This window comes from Crocodylus porosus, unplaced genomic scaffold, assembly GCF_001723895.1.
Source record: "Crocodylus porosus isolate Cpor-Errol unplaced genomic scaffold, CroPor_comp1, whole genome shotgun sequence".
In the NCBI taxonomy this organism is placed as follows: domain Eukaryota; kingdom Metazoa; phylum Chordata; order Crocodylia; family Crocodylidae; genus Crocodylus; species Crocodylus porosus.
Window position 1 is genome coordinate 251,893,714 of NW_017728886.1, and position 16,859 is coordinate 251,910,572.

A 16,859-nucleotide genomic window follows, 5' to 3' on the forward strand; every position below is an offset into this window, starting at 1 on the left:
AGGGTGTTTTGGCTTGAAATAAATACATTTTTCTTACCATTTTCTGACAGGAATAAATAGATAAGCCAAAAGGGAAAACAAGGATGCAATGGATTGTATCAAGTCTGCAAGGTATTCAGATTAAATGGATGGATTTCTAAATGTACTGATTAAGTTTAATGGAAAGCATTAAATAGCTCTATATTTAAACGTGCTCAGCTCAGGATAACCAACAGGACATTTTCAGTAAGAGTTCTGTAAACCCCAAACACTCTGAGGACATGACAGAGATATCCATTTTTCCTAGTTTCCTAAAACCAAGGAAATCTCACCCCTGGCTTTATTGGTTCCTTTGTGCCACTTTTCCCCTTCTTTTGCTTCTGAATTCTTTCCTTTAAAAATAAAACCCCAAGCCCTGAAGCCTTGCAGGTGAAGCGAGGTTTGCAAAAAGACATCTTAGGTTTTTGTATTTTCCTCCTCCAAGGGTGGGTAATGTTCTACAACAATGGGAACTGCATCTGCGTTTTTGGACTTAAATGTAAGGCAGCTAAATATTTCTAAGGAGTCACGTAAAGGATGGACCCATGGTAGTGACGCGGAGGAAGAGGAGCTGAATTTGGGTTGATTTTAGAACCCCAAATCCTGGGCAGCATCGAGCATGTCCATCTCTGCTAGCCAGGAAGGAAACATTTGGTGGCTGCACAGGTAGCATCTTGTCTGCTCTCTGAGGCGGAGGAAAAATGCTAAGCAGGTGTTCACTAAAACCAAAGGCCATTACAATTATTTGGCTCTTCACAATAATGTCAAATTCATGGTTTTTTGGCCCCAAGCCCCAAACTTACATGTCAATCTGATTTTGAGAGTTTACGCTTAACATGTCGGGGGGGTTCCCAAGTGTCACTATCATCTGTTTCTTCCTCGTCTTCCTGATCCTCCAGCATTTCATCTTCCTCCTCATTCTCCTCAAAGAGCTCTATGCCTAGCTCTGATCGTCTTTGTCTTTCCGCAAACCATTCTCTGACCTGCTCATACCCCATGTGTGATTTGGCTACCAGTTCATCCAGATCTTGCTCATTAAGGAATTTGTGCTTCATGTAATAATCCTTAAGGATTGCTGTTCCAGTTTTAAATTTTATGATGGACAATCCTCGGTCCCAGCTGTTCAGCCTTTTGCTTCCTCGAGGCCGTCCGCGGGGCCTCCCCCTTCCCCTTCCTTTTGGTCTTCCTCTCCCCCTCTTTCTGACAAAGCTTTGCCCATTCAGGCTATTCGCATTGGCACTCTGGTAGTAATAGTACCACTTCAAACCACCGTTTTTCCAGGCGTAGCGAGTGTCTCCAAACCAGCTAACAATTTCTGATCTAGGAAGTCCAGTTTCTTCTGCCAGCTTGTCATATTCTTGTGGGGATGGCCACTGAGTACGGACAAACGAGCTTTTCAGTACGTGTAACTGCTCCGGTGATTTTTTACCTATCTTGCTTAAAGCAGCAGCCCCTGATTTTGACCCTGCAGATCCATCTCCCAGAGAGGTTTCTCCAGCCTCCTCTTTTGAGCTGCTTGCTGTGCTCTCATTCAAATCACCTACCTCTTCCTTTAAGGAGTCTGATTTCCTTCTCTCTGTAAACCAGGAATCAATCTCCCTCCTGGTCAGTTTGGTTTGTGCTCTTAACCGATTCATCTCTTCATCTGTGAGGACAGGGCTGTTGAGAAAACTGGCTTGGAGGACTTGTAACTGCTCATCGGTCTTTTCTTTGAACTTCTGGGGGGTGAAATCTGGGAAGGCGTTCCACGACTGCTTGCTCTGTGGAGCGACTGCCGTGGGCGACTCATTTGTTTCATCACTTGAGTCAATAACGATGGTGGCACAGGAATCGCTGTTGAGATGAATGCCATGATTATTCTTTGAGTTTCTCTGGTTGTAACGTGTGTCACTGAACCACTTCTTGATCTCTCCTTTAGTCAAGCCTGTTATTTTCATGAGCCTGATAATCTCCGAATCATGAGGAAACTGATTTTTAAGGTAGCTGACTTTCAATTCTGCCAGCTGTTCTTTTGTTTTTTTTGCACGGATGCCAAATGAATCAGGATTAACTAATGTGTTTTCATTTTTGATGGGCTGAGGGGCTGGAATGGCAGCTATTTGCTTGGTTTCTGCCATAGGCTGGGCAGTATGGATTTGGCTCTTCTGTAGCTGTGTTTGATTTGGGACTCCTGCTACTGTCAAAGCTATAGGGGCCGTTACTGGTAATGTATTTGCACCTGCAACTTGAGTGAGGACCAGACCTGGCTGACCGACAATTTGGCATGTCTGCAAGATGGATGGCAAACCATTGCTAGCTGCTGAAATGTGTGCTGGGATGACTGTAATTGTCTGTGGTACAGTATGCACAGTGCCATTGAATTGCTTCCTTCTTGCTTCCTCCACTTCCTCTGGCGTCCAACTCACACCATGCTTCAGACGTTGGGCAGAAAACCATATTTTAATCTGTTCCTCAGTATATTTAGCTTGAGCAGAAAGAACAGTGATTTCTGACATGGTGGGGTAGGGAAATTTGTTGTAGGTGTTGAGCAAGAGCGGATTGTTATCCAAAGCAGTGTTGTACGTTGGAATGCTATTGACGGGGATTAAGACTTTTGGAATCAAGTTGGAGTTCTGCTGAGCTGTGACAGCCGTTATTACCTGTGCCACCCCCGGAGGAATTACTGGGGCTGGGGTAACTATTGTGCTAGTTGTATCTGCTGTATTGCAAGCAGCTGGGTTGCTTGTTTTAGACTCGGGAGCTGCGGATGGTGGGTTTTCTACTACTTCCTCGCAGTCCGGCTCATTTTCCGTTTCCTTTTCTTCACCAGGAATGTCTTCAACTACATTGTGAAAAACTGCAATTCGTTTAGACTCTGCTTTATTTTTCATCATTTTCATAATTGGAGTTTTGCTAATGGAGATTCCTGATGAGGAGACCTCCGAGGCACTGGGTTGCTCCGTATTCTCCTCTTTCACAAAACTCCCGTCAAAAGTGAGATCGTTCACTGTTTGCTCAAAGATTGTCTGGTTGTTACGTTTCACCATGGTCAATTTAAAATTCTCTTCTCCAGGGTGGTATTTCAAGTTATGCTCTGAAAGAGCATCATACCTTTTGGTAAGAAAATTGCATTCCACACAAACATAGGAAGAATTTAAAACTACATTGGGATGTTCTGAATCCACATGAAAAGTAAACATATTTAGATCTGGTGTCTGAAATGTACAGTATTTACATTCATAGCCACCTTCAACTTTTTTATTTTGCTGATTGTCTGAATCCGTGTGTTCATGAACATCTTCATCACTTGATATACTCTCTGCTGTGGGGTTCTCTGCTGGCGTAAGCAGAGTAAGTCCTTCATCCAAGTCTGATATCATTTCTAGGTCTGGATCCTGCTCGCTTGCCAGGACCATGCAAGGTGTAGTTGATTTTCTTTTACTTGCCATTCTGTCACGGTGAGGAAATGATACTGACTGGCTGGATGCAAGCCTTAGCTTCAAGCTTTTCTTGTTTTATAATAATGGCTTTTGGTACTTCAAGTCAGTTCCTTAAATGTCTCAACATTTATCCCATTAGCAGCTTTTTTTTTAGTGCAATCAGATAAAAAAACTTATAGTCAAAGGATGAAACGTTGAGTCACACCTTAAAGTCCACATCCACCACCTAGAGTAAAGAAGAAATAACATCTTTATTATATCATAAAGTGAGTAATTTTTAATGTATTGGCAGACAGTCACCAATAGAAAAAACCAGCTCTGACTAACAGTAATTTAACACCGTAGTCTTGATCCTACCACTTTTGCACCCCCCACTGAAGTCCATACACCTATCTGGGTAAGGTTCTAGTCAGCAGAAGACAGGCAAAATTAGGACACCTTGTATCTACGATCTTGAAGTTTTTTTACTGTGCATCAGGGTAGCTGAAGGATATAAAACATGAGATGGTGTCCAGATGGAAACTTCCCAACTACCTTCTTTCTTCAAATGTTTCTGAGTACAAGGCTAACATCAGTTGCCCTAAGATACTCTTAGACCCGCTCTGTTATAGGCTGTTCTGTCTAAATCACAGTTAGGGCCTGGTTTAAATTATGGGCCCGGCTCACTAGTATCATGGCTCGATCACGGCAGGGGCTGCCATTTTTGCCCCTAGATTGCGGTGCACCCTCCCCCCCCACTACCTTCTTGCTCTCACCATATTCTTATGCCATGATACTAGTTATTGGGCTGGTGCGGGGGGAGAAGGCAGACTCACTTGGCAGTATGGCTGGTACCTGGCAGACCCCAGCCTGGCTGAACTTGCCCGGCATTGCAGCGGCTTGGCAACTGCAGTGCACAGCCAACAAACTCAAAACGCTGGCTGGGCTGGGGCCCCTGCATGCAAGCAAGGTGGGGTTGGGGCATGGAAGGTGGGTGCATGCAGGGGCCCCCTGCCCGGCATCGCAGTGGTGGTGGCCTGGCAGTGCCCACAGCCAGAAAAGGCTTGTAAGGCAGGTGTGGAGGGGGGCTGGAACATGGACGGCATCGCTCTTATGCAGGGGGCTGCTGCCCCCCAGCCTTGCTCACTACTGCCCCCATCCCTACCCCCAGCTCCACTCAACATGCAGGAGCCCCACTGGAGCAGCGCAGAGCACTTCCCTCCCACTGCCCACCTGGTGATGCACGGCCACTGCTGCCACTGGTTGGGGTGGGTGGGGACAGGGGCTGGGTGCTGCAAAGCAGCATGGGCCCCCACAGCTCCATCTTTTTGCAAGGAAATGCCGCATAATATGGCCTCAGCGAGCGGCCATATCATGGTATTTCCTTGCAAGTCACATTTCGCGTGAAAAATCACTCAATTTTGTGATTTTCATGAAAATGCAAAATCTCAATATAAACCCAGCCCTAATCATAGTAGCTTCCTTGAGATGCTCTTGTGGCCATAGTGCTGCTTGCCTTACTATGTTTCCACTTCTAACACTACCTTCTTGCCCTCAACATATTCTTATGGCAGATTACTGGGAGTCTTTAGAAGCCAGTCTTATTATGGTGGTTTTCTACTGCCTAAGTTATGGATGACCCTGAAAATGGGACTTTTAATGTATATCTATACCATGTTTAACTTCTGTCAAGACTGCCTGTCCCCACTCACATGCACCAAGCTCAAAAATACAGGCATGAAATTGCTCTGGGGCATGTCTTGAAGCTGCTCACAAGCTTGCTAAAAACAGAGGTCTTGAGAGCAACTGGGCATGCATGCCCTAACAGCGTTTTTTCCATGATTCTTTGGCAGTGAGGGGGCGTGGATCTTGCCCTCCGTCCCAGTTTTCCATGTATCACATGCTCCGATCTGGGATTGGGAAACCCTGTTTCAGAACAGTGTCAGTGAACGACTGGCACATGCTGATTAAATTACATCTGTGTGCACTATTGCAGCCACTGCTGGGAACACAGTTCAGCCGAAGAAGCTGAAAAAGCAAAGGAATGCTAACCAAAATAAGGTGCTTCAGGCAGAGATCCTTGTCGACTGCTCAGAAGAGGAAGAATGAACTAATAGAAAGAGACGAAAGATATCAGTAATTAGAGATACCAAATTACACAGGTTCACATCAATTCAGAAACTAATTTAATATATTCCTAAACGGATCTGAAGTGGAATGAGTTTCATCCTGTAGAGACCATGCTCAGGGTATAGGAAGAACCTCTGTGGAGAGTTACAGGCTCTGTAATTGTTTTCTCTGTTGAAATATAGTCAAATGTTAGTTTCTGCACAAGAAATTCCTGCAATACATCAATTTATAGCTAAGGAACTTGGGTTTGACCCTGGAACATGGTCGTTAGCTGTGTGTTCAACTGGACAATGCTTACTTAGCAGCAGTCCCTCTAGGCTGCGAGATGGGTTATAAAGAGAATAGCTTTTTTGCAGCTTCACTTAGAAGGACAGCTACATTTTCAGTAATGTAATCTTTACATAATTCCCTACCTCAACAATACAAAAAGGAGTTGATGTTATTTTACTTTAGTATATATTCACATAGTTCCTTTCATGTTAATATTTTTAATATGTATCTTAGATATATCAAACGTTAGTCTATTTACTGGGGTAGGGAAAAGGAAGGAGAAACAGACAAGCAAATATGTATGAAAGATACTGCTGTTACCAAGTAAGCACTACAGCATCGTATTCCAAAATATTTTCCCTAAATTTAGAAGCAAGATTTGAAATGTAAGAAATGGTTTGGGGTTTTTTAAAGATATAGTCTACACAGAGAAGGGGAAAAAAGATGGCACTAGATTTTACCCATCAACTCTTACATGCAGATAAAATGAATTTAAGTATTGCTATGTGCATGTAAGCAGGACAGCTCCAGGGGAGTGCGGCAGGGCAGTTGCACCTGCTTCAGTTGGGTGGTATGTACAGGCACACACCATGAAGCAAGCAGCACACAGCCAAAGGGAGGTGTGCCCACCCCCCCCTTGCTGCAATCCTGGATCTAGCTATGCACGTAAGAGCTGACAGATAAGAGTTTTAGAAGCCCTCAGCACTTTGTCCAACTGTTCCTTCTGAAGTTGTTAGAAAAAAAAAAATCCTACTTACTATAGTAGGCTCAAATTAGGTCAGTGCTACACAATTTTGAAAATCCCACTTTAGCAGCTTAATTTGAATTTTAGGATGGTCAAACTGTCAATGCAGAGCATTAGGCTGATATACATGGGAGTAGTTTATATGGCCTAGAAATATTTATTCCTCCAATCCTAACACTTAGGCATGTGAGTAACTTTTGCAGTGAACTATCCCATATAAACTCAGTCAGACTGATCACATGCATGAATGTTCTTTGGGTAAATGTGATATCTTTTATTAGACCAACTAAATAGTTGGAAACATCCAACAGCTTGCAAAGAACAATTTTCCCAACTATTTAGTTGGTCTAATAAAAGCTATCCAAAGAACCTTGTCCGCCTATGTCCTTAGACCAACACAGCTATTACCAACAACCCTAAATGTTTGCAGAAAATGTAGCTAGTTATTGGACCTGCTGCTGGAGTACTCAGTACAAAGGAATATGAACTGAACATAGCTGGTCAACCTGATTATGGTTGGGCACCAAAGTTTCTGGGGTAATAACTTTCTTTTCTTAAAGGCAATCTGTCACCATCTTTTCCAGGATCTCTAAAAAATTTTTTATTATTTTTAATTTTTAATTGTCAGACATTAATGTTCTTTTGGTTAAAGTGCATGCAACATTATCTTCACACTAGTGTGCTTAGTGTTAGTTTTTAAATTTTGATTCCCAGTTTCTATACCCCTTTTACCTGTGTGTATCTTTTCTCCTCCATTTTAGAGCACATCACACCGAAAGGCCCATGCTACAAATAGTCCTTCCTGAAGCACCTGATTCTCTGCAGCATGTTGTTAGTATGGGTCAGATGGAAACATAGTGTAACTCCACTGATACAGGAACATAGGAAAGAATTCCCCCATTTTCTCCAGTATTTTTTATTCATGAATCCATAGGGCTGAAATGCATTGGTAGTATATTTTGTTGGTGTCTAGAGGAGGGGCCGTGAACTTAAAGAGTTTTTATCCTGCCATACAGACCAATAATTAACATCAGATGAAAACAAGCAAAATCTAGGTTCACCATTTAAAAGTCTGCGAGTCTTCTCTGATCTAGTCTGCCCTCACCTGCATATTTCGGAGCAGCTCAAACAGAGAAGATAAGTCAAATGCCAAGACTTTGTCTACACATACCTTGGGCAGCCAGTAGAAACTCTGGCAGCCGCTGCCCCCAGCCAGTCAGCAGAGTGCTTGCATATCCACATGCCTCTGGCAGCTCCAGCTAGCAGCATGGCAGGAGCTGTACCCCCAAAATGGGAAGTGGACCTTGGGAAGGCACCAGCTGTTAGGAGTGCAACAGTAGGCAGATAGTGCAAGAGTGTCTACATGCACGTTCTACCAGCTGCCAGACGGCAGTAGAAGTCTCACTTTGCTCAGCAGACCTGGTGGGACTCTGCTGCAGATGGGTTTGGCTCTGGATACACCTAATGTTTTGCCAGCAGAACTTCATAACATCAATGGGCCCATGTTCTTATCAGTGTGTGGCTGGGCACCTTTGGTGCCTGCCACTTTAAAAGGCTTGATCAGGCTGTGGAGCAGCCAGCAGGTGCAGTATAGCCTAATGAGGCAGTCACATGACTGCAGGAGGGCTCCTGGATTGGAGCATGGGGCTGAACAGCCTCAATATAAACCCAGGGCTTCAGAGCTGAGCTGGCAGCTGCTGGAGGGAGCCAAAACATTGCCAGCTGCTGCCCCCAGAACATCTGGAGGTTAAGGGTAGGAACTATGGGGATGGAGGAGGTTCCTGGCCCTGGGACATGACCTGAAACTACACTCTGCTAGGGAGGATGGTGTGGTGGGGCTGCCTATGGTGGGATGGTCTCTGGGAAATGCCACACCAGTTGCCTCCCTAGTGAAAGGTGAGTATGGGATGCCCTAAAGCCTCAGCCCCCACAATCTTGTGGGTAACCCTGTAGCAGGGACAGGCAGGGTCCAGGCTCATCAACAGACATCTGAGACCTGAGTGGGCGGTATGATGAGTTGGGGGCCCAGGTAGGTCGACAAGAGTCCTGAAGCCCAAAGGGCGTAAGGCCCAGAAGCCCCAGGGAGGGGGCGTAGTGGCCCCAGGAAGGGGGCATAATAGTAGCCCAAGTAAGGGGGCAATGTGGTGGTCCCAGTAGGGGGACATCTGAGGAAACAGCTGAGCAATAGACTGCATACAGTAGGGCCCATATGGAGGCCTAAAAAGCTGTGCATAGATCACGTAGATTAGGGTCTGCACAGGTAGACCTGAAGGACTGCACAGGGGCTGTGTAGAGCAGCGTTTCTTAAACTTTTAAGTAACAAGTACCCCCTAAGTTCTGAAAATTTTAATAAGTACCCCAACGCTCAATTTTCCAGGGGATTTTATATTTACAGACCAGTGTGTGTCATACGTTGGAAGAAGGGCTGTGTATATAAGGCTGTGATATGACAGATGTCTGATCTGGTGTGGGTAGGGTTGCCACCTTTTAGGCCAGGGGTGCAGAACTCAAGTATGTACCTGGGCTAGAGGTGATGTTGGCCAAAGCTAGGAGGGTTGAACCCAGTGCCACGCAAAGTGAGGCACACCAAATTATTACTGGGGAATTTAAAGTGCTGCACAATGCGCGGCACACCAAATTTTTTGGTATAGTTTTGAGACGCGGAAGGGGCAAGAGAGAGTGAGTGCTGGGGTACCCGTGTACCCCCTGCCTGCGTCTTGTGTACCCTGGGGGTATGTGCACCACAGGTTGAGAAACTGTGGCGTAGAGTAGGGTCTGTGAGAGGGACCTGAAGGACTGTGCATAGGCCAGCCCCAGTAGTTTGACTGATTGAGTTGAGGCCCTATTGAGGGGGCACGCGTTGATGTCCCAGGGAGGGGGCGTGTGGCCCAGGTAAATCTCCAGATGCCTGAAGCCGGGTTTGGGCTGAAGGCTAAGTACAGCCCAGCAATGGGGCTGGGGGAGTTGGGAGTAATTTTGGATGCTATCTGCGAGGCATGGGACATCGTAAGGGGAAGGATGGAGCCATGTATTATGCCTTTGGCATTGGGCATTAAATGGGCCTTAGAAACAACTTATCAATTACATCAAAGGCATGGCAGGTGGGTGGGCCGACATTTTGAAAGGCCCAGACACGGCCCCCTGTCACACAGTATTGGAGAAACAAAGTTAATTTCATGCTGTTGGATCAACTTGGAACGCCGTCCTCATAAAATTCCTTCTCAAATGTCTTTGCCTATGACCTTCCAAAGACATCTGTTTTAGTCTTGTGCCTGCATCTGAATTGCGTAGCTTGACTGATTTGGGCTGTAGGCTCTTTGGGCCGAGAACTCTGTCTTCCTTTATAGTTATGCAGAATTGAGCACATTGATGATACTCAATAAATCCTAATTAATAATCATCCCTAGAATGGCAATTATCTCATAGCATTACAGTTGATAAATGCCCTTCTTTCACAAGAGTGCTGAATACAGTTATGTTGGCAACCTGAACAGAAATGTAAAGGCTGTATTTATTTCAGAGTATATAAAAGTGCCTCTGGAAGGCTTTAATTCTTTTTATCTTTGCAGTGAAAACAGCATGAAGGAAATCTATATGGGTACATTTGGCTCAATCTTTTAAGGGACGAAAAAACCAAACATACTAACCAAACATATTCTCTATGGGGCTAGAGAGTTCTCCACAAAAGGAAGGTGCCTGCCAAAATCAAATGTCTGAACCTAACATGATTACAAAAGGAAAGTTTGGGCAGTACTTCTTAATCCCCTAGTAATCATGTGGAAAATTTCAAAACCACCTAAGTGATTTGTGAGCTTACATTTAATTGAAATGAATTTGATTTAAGTTTCTGAACATTCAAGCCACTTTTAAAAGTTGAGCTTAGGCACTTTCCAAAATATTACTATTGTCTATTCCACAAAACCCAAGTGTTCTTACTATTGTGGTGCAAGATTCTCAACTACAAAACAATGGACTGGACACCTGAAGCACTTATACTGGTGTCATTTACACCAGTGTACAAAGCTGACGTAAATTACACCAGAATCCAGAGTGAACAAATGACCGGCAATAGCTGGTTGCAGTAGGAAGCATGAGATGAAAGGAAAGCGCTTGACTTCAGCAAACAGACACCCCATCACATGCCACTGATGGAACTCAGACCTAGTGGAGATTTACCCTTGATTTTTCCTGGGGTAATTCTGTATTGGAGTCAAGTGAGTTACCTTGGTGTAAGGACTGTATGTCATGAATCTGCTCCTTGTTTATACTGGATATGTGTCATGCATTCAGGCTCTAAGAATCAAATTCTGACATGAAAAAGAATGTAAATGGGAAAAAAATTGGCTGCAGGTCTCTCTCTTGTTGAATTCAAAGTTGGTTTAATCTGAGTAGAGAGAGGTAGTTAGTTGTGTCAGTCTGAAGTTCAGCTCATGCTTCTCTGAATGAGTTAGTCTGTGAGGTGCCAGACTGCCCTGCCTTGTAATTAAATTTGGTTGTTGTGCTCAGAAAACACTTTTTTGCCACCCTTCTAGGCTATTTACCAGTCAAGCAATACACTGCTTTGGTCTAAGTAAGTCTGAAAAAAGAAAGCTGTACTTGCACAATGTTGACTGCATTAGATAAGACTTTTTTTTTTTAATAACATTCTTAGAAGTGTTAGAAAACTTTATTTTGACACAGAGTGGTGAGCAGCTGATTACATTCACTAAGATCTCAACAGCAAAGAACATAAGTGCTTTGTAGCTTATGATCCTTTTGTCCCTCTGCTTTCTATTTTCTAGCTGCCAGGAAAACGAAATCTGTTTCTCTCTCTTCCTTTTTATGTTCTGGAGGGCAGCAAAATAAAATGATGTACAATTATATATTGAGACCTGAAGAAGGGCACTTGATGCCCAAAATCTTGTCCAGCAGCTCTCCAAACTATACCGTTTGTCTCATGAAAGACATCATAAAAACCCTTGCCTCTTGGACACTTCCTGGACAATCTCAGCTACAACAACACTCCAACCCTACTAGAATTGCATATGTAAATCCCAGAGGACTGGTAAGGGAGTGAGAGGCTGCACAAAAAGAGTGGGAGGAACAATTCTGTCCCTTATGAAGAAGTTTCCTTGAGAATTTGAGAGGAAGACGGTATGAAGGCTCATGTTCTATTTAAAGCTGTTGTTGGGAATTGAATAGGGGAAATCCAAGGAATATTTTGGGTAAAAGAAAACTGCTCTTTCTGAGTTTCTATCATGTAACAATGGGAAAGCATCAACAAAAGGATTCAATATAGATTTAGCAAGGTTGTATAGAAATGGCGCTAAAGAGGTTAAGAGGGAGAAATTTCCAAAACGGCAAGAGATGAAAGAACACCAGTCCTGCAGAAAGTCAGCATATCAAAATTATTTGGGGGTCTTTTGAAAACTGCTTCCAGAAGACTGGGAACTTCCCAAAGAGCTCCATAGGACTTGTGTAGTGTGCTACTAGATCTGTTTTCCCAAATGTTATGGGTCGTTTTGAAATTCTTTTCAATCATTCAATAGGCAAAACTTTCATAGAGCTCCGGGGCTAGAAGGGACTGAGAGGTCATCTGAGTGTACACAGATGTTTGTTTGGCCTGTTCTTAAAAACTGTCGAATGGCAGGGATCCCATAACTGTGCAGAGTGGTCTGTTCCAGAGCTTCACCCCCTTACCGCCTAGGTACGGACCTTCAAAATGCCTGAGGTGCAGCTGATCTAAGTGATGTGGTTTTCTGCAAGGGGAATCGTTTAGATCAGTAGTGAACAGAACACGCACTTGCCCTTTGTTGGGGGAGAGGCGGGGGGAGGAGAGCAAATCTTAGACCAGGTTCAGCCATTTTTCAACCAGTCTGTGTGTGCCGAACTTCTGTTCTGTTACGGGGATAGACTGGTTTCCAATCACTTATACTGGTAAATGTGTAATGTCTGTATTGGTCACAGTCGGAGAACTCCCCTGCTTCCCACACAGTATCTAACCTCAGTCTTTGTTGCTGTGAATCAAGACAATTTGTCTTGTCCTACCCCTCCAGTGGACACGGGGAATAGACGATTCTGTCCCTCTTCATAGCTACCTTTTACATACTTGAAGATTTCGATCCCCCTTGCCCTACCCTTTTCTCCTGTATAGCAAACAAAGCCAACTGTGTTTCAGCCTTTCCTTGGAGGTCACATTTTTCAAACCTCTGCTCATTCTTATTGCTTTTCTTTGGACTCTCTGATTTGTCTTCATCTTTCCTAAACATGTGGCACCCAAATCTGGACATAGTGCTGCAACTCTACAGTGGAATAATTACTTCCCTTAACTTACTTATGATATCCCCATTAATACAGCCCAGAAATGCATTTGAGTTTTTTTTCCTAACAATACCACGTGTTGACTCCCTTGTAGCTTGTGAGGGGCTGCATTCCTTCAGATCCTTTCCTGCAATACTCCTGCCTCACTGCTTGTTCTTTATTTTGTATCTGTCCATTTGATTTTTGCCTGCCAGCTGGTCTCATCAAATTTCTTTTTTTTTTTTCCTTTCAAACACTTCTCCAGTGTATTACAATTACTTTGAATTCTGGTCCTATCCTCCAAATGTTTTGCACCACTCCCAGCTTGTCATCTACAAATGTTAAAAATGTATTTTCTATCCCACCACTGAAATTGTTATTGAAAGTACTGAATACTACCAGACCCAGGGGAGACCCCTGAAAGACCCCACTTGATACATCCTCCCAGTCTGATGGGGAACTAGTGCTAATTGCTTTTTAAGTGAGGGTTTTCAAGTCATCATTGTTCATTCACTTTAGAGTAATTCCATCTAGAGCATATATCCCTAGTCTGCTTATGTGACTGTCAGGTGGGACTATATCAAAAGCCTTACTGAAGTCAAGATGTATCACATCTGCTGCTTCACCCTTATCCACAAGGCAAATTACCCTGTCAGAGAAAGGACTGACATGATTTATTCCTGACAAATCCAAGTTGGCCTTTTTTCTGTCACCTTGTCCTTTAGGTACTGATTGTAAACATGATTGTTCAATAATTTATTTCATTGTCTTTCCGGGGACAGGAGTTAGGCTGACTAGTCTATAATTCCAGTTTTTTCCTTTATCCCTCTTTTAAAGATAGAAAATACGTTTGCACTTCTCCAGTCCTATGGGACCTCTCCCATCTTCCATGAGCTCTCACAGATAATCACTAATGGTGCTGAGATTACTTAAACAACTATCAGAAGCACTCTAGGGTGAACTTCATCAGATCCTGCCAACTCTAATACATCTAATTCATCTCAGCCTTTAACCTGTTCTTTCCCTAGTCCAGCCTGTTTACTTATCCCTTTTCTGGTTAATCTTGATTGCTGAGCATCTGATCATAATTAACCTTTTTATTAAAGCAAAAAAACCCAACCAAACAAACAAATCATTGACTATTTCACCTTTTAAACTGTACTTGAAAAGACATTTTCCATTGAAAAAATGATGAGAAAAAACTGACCCAAATCTGGGTCAGTTCTAATCCCTCAAGGTTTACTCATTACAAAAATCCTCCTTACTTCTGCAGGTTTCCTCCTGAACGTCCAGAACTAGGCAAAAGCCCCACCAAGATTTCCAAGGGGGTAACATTATGCACAAGGAGTTAGCCACAGATGTTAAAGTTTAGCATGGGCTTTGCCAGATCAGGACCTTCATCCTTAACTTCTAAAACAGAACAGGTGACTGCTAAGAACACTGAAATTGGGATGCAAACTTGTTTGTGTTATCAGTTAACTCTCTTATCTTGGACTCAAAAAGTACTTTGGGTGAATCTGTATATATACATGTCTGCTAAATCCAGGCGAAAGCCTGCTGCCTCCAATAAGTACAGCAGTTGGAGATGGAATATGGAGATTACAGGGGAAGAAAGATGCATGTAAAAGAAAAATCACAATTCTCTGAATTTTTACCTTTCCAACGTTATGGGAAATGGCTGCTTTTGCAAGAAATGAAAGAACCCAGGGAAAAGTTCTCTCTGCATTCAAATAGTTTGCTTTATGAATAGTCATTTCCTCTCGCTTGCTGCATGGTGCTTTCCCCCAGCATGCAGAGAGAAAGAAAAATAAATTCAACCAAAATGGAGTGGAAAGAACACAAACATTAGCAGGGTGAGGCAGCAGAAGGTGCAGAAACGGCTTCTCAGTTTATCAAGTGGTTGGAGGTCCAGTTCTCTCTTCCACTTCTCAACACAGATACATTTTATTTTATCTTCTTTCCAACTTCCATATTGCCATGGGTTAACAACCTCCAGTTTAGTCATCTCAACCAGTTAATTGATTGGTTGAGTTAATCATCCTTTACCTTTGGGTACATCTACACATGGTTCTCAACCTTTTCAGTGGCAGGGCACCCCCCCATAACTTTTTTTTTTAATTTGGTGGACTCCGGTTGAGAACCACTGTTATGATGCCTCAACTAACTTCTGAGTATGCGGGAGTTCAAGGGCCCTGGCTCCCCTGGGGAAGAGGGTAGGTGACCACCCATCCCTAATTGGGTGGGACAGTCCTGAAATGGAAACAGCAAGTCCCAGTCCCAGCTGCATGACTCTGGGACACCATTTGTCTTGGATTCCTGGTATTGTGCAGGGAGCCAGGTTTTCCATTCACTGTGGAAACCACAGATGCAGGGAGCGGGGTCCTGGGGGTGCCAGGTGCATGTGGGCAGGAATACAGCCCCAGGCAGTGGTGGAGAGCAGCTCCCCCAGCTGCCTGCAGGTAAGTCTGCATGGGGGTCAGACTGAGATCCCTATGGTGAGGGAGGGAGTGGGATGGGGGTTGGGCCTGGGTGTGCTGAGTGGCAATGCCTGGGGTCAGGGCTGGGGCAAGTCATGGGTGGCTTGTCCAGGGGGCAGGGGGGGAAGGACCTGTCACCTTGCCACTGTGTGCACTCCTGGGGAAGAGGGCATCCACCCCCAGACTTGTGCATGGGGTGGGGGCAGATGTGGGCTGCCCACTGTGCTGCCCCTGGAAGCCACGTGCCAACTGCGCCACCATGGTGAGGCGCCCCCTGCCCACCCAACTGCACCAGGGTGGCAGTGCAAGAGGTGTGCCTCCTACTGGTACTGGCAGGCACCATGGCAGTGTGGCTGGCGTGGGGCTCCCCTGAGCCCACAGCAGGGATCCCACATCTGCTCCTGCCCCCCACTCCCCATGGGCTCCGCTCAGCTCTGCTCTGGCGATGCTATGGATTGGGGGGAGAAGGTGGCCATGCGTCTTGCCTTTCAATTTTGAAAAGGTGGTCACCTAGGAAGAGTGCTATCACATGTCCATGATCTTAGCATCCCCCCACCCACAGGTGACTGGTGCGGGTGCAGAGGAAGCACGTGCCCCCTCTGAGACTGGCCCCTGAAAGTGGGGTAGTTTTTTTGCTGTGTGGGCTGGCGGCATGTTGGGGTGGGGGGAGGCATTAAGATGTGGCACAGTATAGGAGTGGATATGGGGCTTTTGGCCTGCCCCCTGGCCTGTCCACCAACTGTGCTCCCCCAGACTCAGGAGGCACCAGTCACCCCTGCCTCACCAAAAATAAGTTGGTGCCTTTGCTTCAATGGCTTTCAGTTGGGGTGTCACCACCACCACCAGGTGAAAGTGCCCTGCCTGCCTTGGGACTAGGAAAGGCTATGGCAGATGCGCACATTCCTATCAGTCCTTTCTGGTCCAACCCCATTGCAGAGCAGTTCCATCTCTAGGCAGTGGCACAACAGCCTAGAGATTTATCTGTGCATATCCTGCATTTCTCCAGGCTCCTGCCACCAAGTGGAAGTGTCCCATATGCCCCTGTTTCCAAGAGGAGCATGTGGGATCAGACTGGGAAGGGCGCTCTTGCCAGCGTTAGGCTCAGCAGGTAACCCTAATGCAGGCAGGAGTGCCTGCTGCTACTGCAGCTGCGTCCTGATCAGGGTCTGCACGAGATGCAGTGGTTGCAGTGTCAGTACACTGGCAGACCTAAAAGAGTTTTGCAGCAACTGGGGGTCCTGGGGCATCCTAGTTGAGTGAGAACCACTGGTCTACACTGTACAATACAGTACATAGAAACACAAGTGCTAGAAAAAATCCAGCTCACTGTGGGCTAATTTCCCGTGCTCCAGGCTGTCACAGCTCAACTGTTTCTGGTACCTGTGCTAGCTCAGGTATGCAGTGACCTCTGTTTTACACCTTCAAGTCCTCCAGCTATTCATTAGCTGCATGGCCCTCAGAGCATCATTACTTAAAGATGAATTGCAAAGTAAGTCTGAGCACTGCATTAAGGCCCAGAATTTTTTACAACCCTCCCTCTAC

At 45.0% G+C, this 16,859-nt stretch overlaps 1 protein-coding gene across 5 annotated transcripts in view; it reads right to left on the reverse strand.

The window, feature by feature from the left end:
* Positions 1-16,859, reverse strand: part of ZHX1 (zinc fingers and homeoboxes 1) — a 39,191-nt gene that overhangs the window by 7,107 nt on the left and 15,225 nt on the right. For 2 of the 5 annotated variants that reach the window (XR_002104156.1, XM_019552455.1), the window contains exon 3: positions 822-3,663. Coding sequence is in view for 2 of the 5 variants with exons in the window: in XM_019552455.1 (XP_019408000.1) it covers positions 825-3,446 (2,622 nt within the window). In the remaining 3 variants the exon portion in view is untranslated. Of the gene's footprint in view, positions 1-311; positions 3,664-5,468; positions 5,527-16,859 lie in introns of all 5 variants that reach the window. The other 3 variants (XR_002104157.1, XR_002104151.1, XM_019552468.1) reach the window with 2 other exon arrangements.